This window comes from Gracilinanus agilis, unplaced genomic scaffold (assembly GCF_016433145.1).
Source record: "Gracilinanus agilis isolate LMUSP501 unplaced genomic scaffold, AgileGrace unplaced_scaffold47835, whole genome shotgun sequence".
In the NCBI taxonomy this organism is placed as follows: domain Eukaryota; kingdom Metazoa; phylum Chordata; class Mammalia; order Didelphimorphia; family Didelphidae; genus Gracilinanus; species Gracilinanus agilis.
Genome location: NW_025382283.1, coordinates 1 through 4,144, shown reverse-complemented (window position 1 = coordinate 4,144; position 4,144 = coordinate 1). Strand labels below are relative to the sequence as shown.

Below are 4,144 nucleotides of genomic sequence, written 5' to 3'. Positions count from 1 at the left end.
AACTTTTGTCCTTCCCTTCTTTGGAATCAATGACATCCTCAGTCTTATCGGGTGCAACATCCTCAGGAGACTTTGTAGATTCAACCGCAGGTGGAATAGGGAGTGTTCCAGATTCTTCACTGGAATGATCAAATTGCTGTTTTGACTTTTCATCCAAAGCATCATGATCAGTGTCCTCTTCAGTTTTTAGTGAGGTCTTTAGGGTATCTTCCATTACCTCACCATTCAGGGGTTCTAATTCAGATTTCTCTTCATCATCTTGCTTCTGTGGAACTGATTGACTTAATCCTTGTGTTTCTAGGATGTGTTGTTCTTTATCTTTTGTTTCCTGCTCAGAATCAACCATACTCTCATTTGGTTCATCTTCAACTAAGTCTTCTGAGCTCTCAGATGTATATGCAGTTGATTCCAATCTGTTTGTTGGAGCCACAGATGAAGCCTGGGGAGTATTTTCATCCACATCTTGCAGAGGGTTAATATCTGAATCATGAAACCTCTTTCCAATCTTTGGCCGTTTCAAAAGAGAGCTTCTTATTTGAATGTTAACAGGTGTTTTATCCAAACCTTCAGATGTACTTGCATAGGTATCTAATACACCTCTTCCTCTTACAGGATCAACCTGCATTTCACTGGGTTTGTTTTCTCCACATCCTGTCTCATTTTCTGAAGCAGATATAGAGTCACAGTCTTCATATGTAAGTTTTCTCACTTCACTTTGAGGAACCTCTGCATGTCTGAATATTTCTCTTTGTAAAGCACTGGTGATGGGTATTCTCTGATGCCAGTGTCCAGTTCCTTCAATTTCCCAAAGAAGATCATGATCTGGGTACTTCTCAAAATACTGTTTACAAGCTGTATACATAAAAGATGATAGTGGAAACCGTAGACCAAGTGTGTCTTCTGTAAAGGAATCAACAAAGTCTTCCAGCATCAATAGCCCTAAATCTTTCCCCTGATGGCTCTTTCTTATGTACATTGTGTCAAGCACTGGAAGCTGGTAACTTTGAGTAAGATAGGATGCACACCTGCTTCCTGTAGTTTTAACTGAATAAAATCAAATGGCTTCACCTTTCTTCCACAAAATCTTAGCATAATCCCTACTACTACGGCAAAGGAATGGGACTTCATTTCTTTCCATTTCCCATTTTCTATAACTAATTCGATTCAAAACATAGAGCACCACTCTTTCCCCTAGACTGCTCACCTGCTGAAGCCCTTCTCTAGAAGGAACTGATGTTTTCACAATATCATCAACAGCCCACCAATGATCAGCAAGGTACAGAGCCACAGCTGTAAGTGAGTCCTCTGGTGCAAAAAGGGCAAGAATTTTGTGGGTCTGATCGCCACCATAAAGTGGGATGAAGCCAACAGTTGACAGGCTAATTGGAATCTGATTATTGAGGCAAGTAAAATATTCTGGATTCTCTGGGTCTCCACACCTGAGCTCTGTCAAGTATTCTTCTGCAGAACTTTCTAATTCTTCATGACTACAATTATTAAGCAGATCCACAGGGAATGCCATCCCACAAAATGGTGGAGCTTCCACGAAGCTGGGCGCACCTGGGGCTGGACTCCCTGCTGCCCCTCACCTCCCACGCCGGGCTGTCTCCCGGAGCTTGGCCTTGACTGTCTGGCCGCTGCACCTCGCCCAGGGGATGGAGAAGGCTTTCTGGGGGCTAACATGCTAAGGCCAAAGCCAAGGGGAGGAGTGGGGGAGGGGGGGCGGGGGCCTCGGGGCCCTGGGGAGGAAACCTCCCCCAGCCTCACTCCGAAAAAAATTTTTTTAATGGTGAACCAACAACATGCCTTCCGGGAACATATTTCTATTTAATTGTAGTATACTAAATGCTTTTATAAACACAACTTGAACTATGAAACGCTAAAATGAACAAATGAGTCTAGGTCATTAACATGGCATGATTTAATGTGCTTTGTACTCACTTACAATTTAGATTTGCAAACATTTGATAACATGCAAAATTAAAAGAAAGAAAAGATAACCAAAAGTTCTAAGACTAAGTAATATAAAACTGAAGTTTCTAATGTTTGGAAATTTTGCTTGCCATGTTCCTTTTTTAATTTAACTAATGAATGTTAGAGAAATTAAAAGACTTACTCCAGGCGACTTCCAGTTAAGATGGCGGCAGAGTAAGGAGCAGCTGCACGATCTCTCCTGACCGAACCACACAGGACCCCTCAAGGGGAAATAAAAACGAGGCCAGAGGAACGAAGGAACCCCACAACAGGGCGCAGCATTGAAGGTACGCAGAATCGGGGCATTTCCACACTTTAAAGGGGTGAAACAGCTCTCACTAAAACACGAGAGGAAGAAGCCCCTCCCCCACCCCCCACACCGCACAAGCTGGTAAACAGGACTGGGGCAACCAGATAATCACTGGCAGCCCCGGAGCCTGTACCTGTGCGCTGCAAGACAAGGGACCCCAGGTGGCTGGGACTTTCCCTGAGCGCCCATGTGGGTGAAGGCACCACCTCCGGCCGGGACAAAGGCCCCTAAAACGTGGCCTTTCCCAAGCACTGAAGGCATCGCCTCAGGTGTGAATAAAGATCTCCAGCCCACGGACTTTCACTACCTTCTGAGGGGGGGTGGGTGTGTGTGTGAAGGCAGCACCCTAAGAGCATCAGCGCAGGCAAAGGCAGTGCCCTGGGCTTGAATAACGATCTCCAGCCCAGGCTTGGACCTCCAGTGAGGACCCAGTGCAGACCTGAGCGTGGCTGTGGAAGCAGCGCCAAAGACTGCTGAAGGAACCTCGGGCAGAGGGGCAGAGCGGGAACTACCAGGAGGCCTGACCCTGAGGACAAGGAGACCAGAGCCCCCCCCCACCAAGCTTGCAAGGCCCAGGCAGACCCGGAGTGCAAAGACAAAGCGGAAAAGGGGCAGGGCTAACAATGGCCAGCAATAAGGAAGTCCAGAAGAAAAAGACCATCAAGAGAAACTCTGGAACACTCGACAACTTCTACACAGAGAAAATCCAGATAACAGAGGAGGGAAAACAAAAATCCAAACCACCCCCAAAAAATGAAAGCTGGTCACAAGTTATGGAAGAGTTTAAAAATGAAATGCTGAGGAAGATGGAAGAAATCTGGCAAAAAATAACAGTTTAAAAGGCAGAATTTCGCAATTGGAAAGTGAGACAAGTCAACTGAAGACCAAAAATGACCAGATTGAAAAGGAAAACCAAAACATTAGAGCCGAAAACCAGTCCTTAAAGGCTAGAATCGAACATTTAGAAACCAATGATCTCTCAAGACAACAAGAACAAATAAAACAAAGTCAAAAGACTGATAAAATAGAAGGAAACATGAAATATCTCAATGAGAGAGTGACAGACCAAGAAAACCGGTCTAGAAGAGATAACTTGAGAATCATTGGTATTCCAGAAAAGGCAGAAATTAATAAAAAATTGGACTCCATACTTAAAGAAATTATTCAGCAAAATTGCCCTGAAGTTCTACAACAAGAGGGCAATATAGACATTGAAAGGATCCATAGAACACCCTCTACATTGGACCCAGAAAAGTCAACACCCAGAAATATAATAGCGAAATTGAAGAGCTTTCGAGTCAAAGAAAAAATCTTACAAGAAGCCAGAAAGAGACAATTCAAATATCAAGGAGCACCAATAAGGATCACACAGGATCTGGCAGCCTCAACACTAAAAGAACGCAAGGCTTGGAATACAATATTCAGAAAGGCAAGAGAGCTGGGCCTTCAGCCACGAATCAACTACCCAGCGAAACTAACCATATACTTTCAGGGGAAAGTATGGGCATTCAACAAAATTGAAGAATTCCAAGTTTTTGCACAAAAGAGACCTGAACTAATTGGAAAGTTTGACACTCAACCACAGATATCAAGAGAAAGATGAAAAGGTAAATAAGAAACAGAGGGAAAAGAAAGAAAACTCATAGTCTTTTAAGCTTGACTCTTTAAGGGCATAAATAAGATCTAATTATCTGTATTACTAGGTGGAGAAATGCTATGTATAATTCTCTGTAGTGAACTCTATACACTATTATAATATTCACTATTATAGCAACCAGAAGAATAATTCATACCGAGAGGACAGGATACTAAATGGTCTAAGATGACATGGGGGGTGGGAAAGAGGGGAGGAATAGTAGG

At 43.5% G+C, this 4,144-nt stretch overlaps 1 protein-coding gene across 1 annotated transcript; it reads right to left on the bottom strand.

The window, feature by feature from the left end:
- Positions 1-25: 25 nt before the first annotated feature.
- LOC123255521 (soluble lamin-associated protein of 75 kDa-like) lies at positions 26-1,522 on the bottom strand (the record flags this gene model as incomplete). The annotated part of the gene is made up of 2 exons (XM_044684298.1): positions 1,281-1,522; positions 26-1,025 (listed from the first exon to the last, which is right to left on the bottom strand). Coding segments are annotated over exons 1-2 (1,242 nt in total), but the record flags the coding sequence as incomplete, so codon positions are not given.
- Between the last annotated feature and the right edge of the window lie 2,622 nt (positions 1,523-4,144).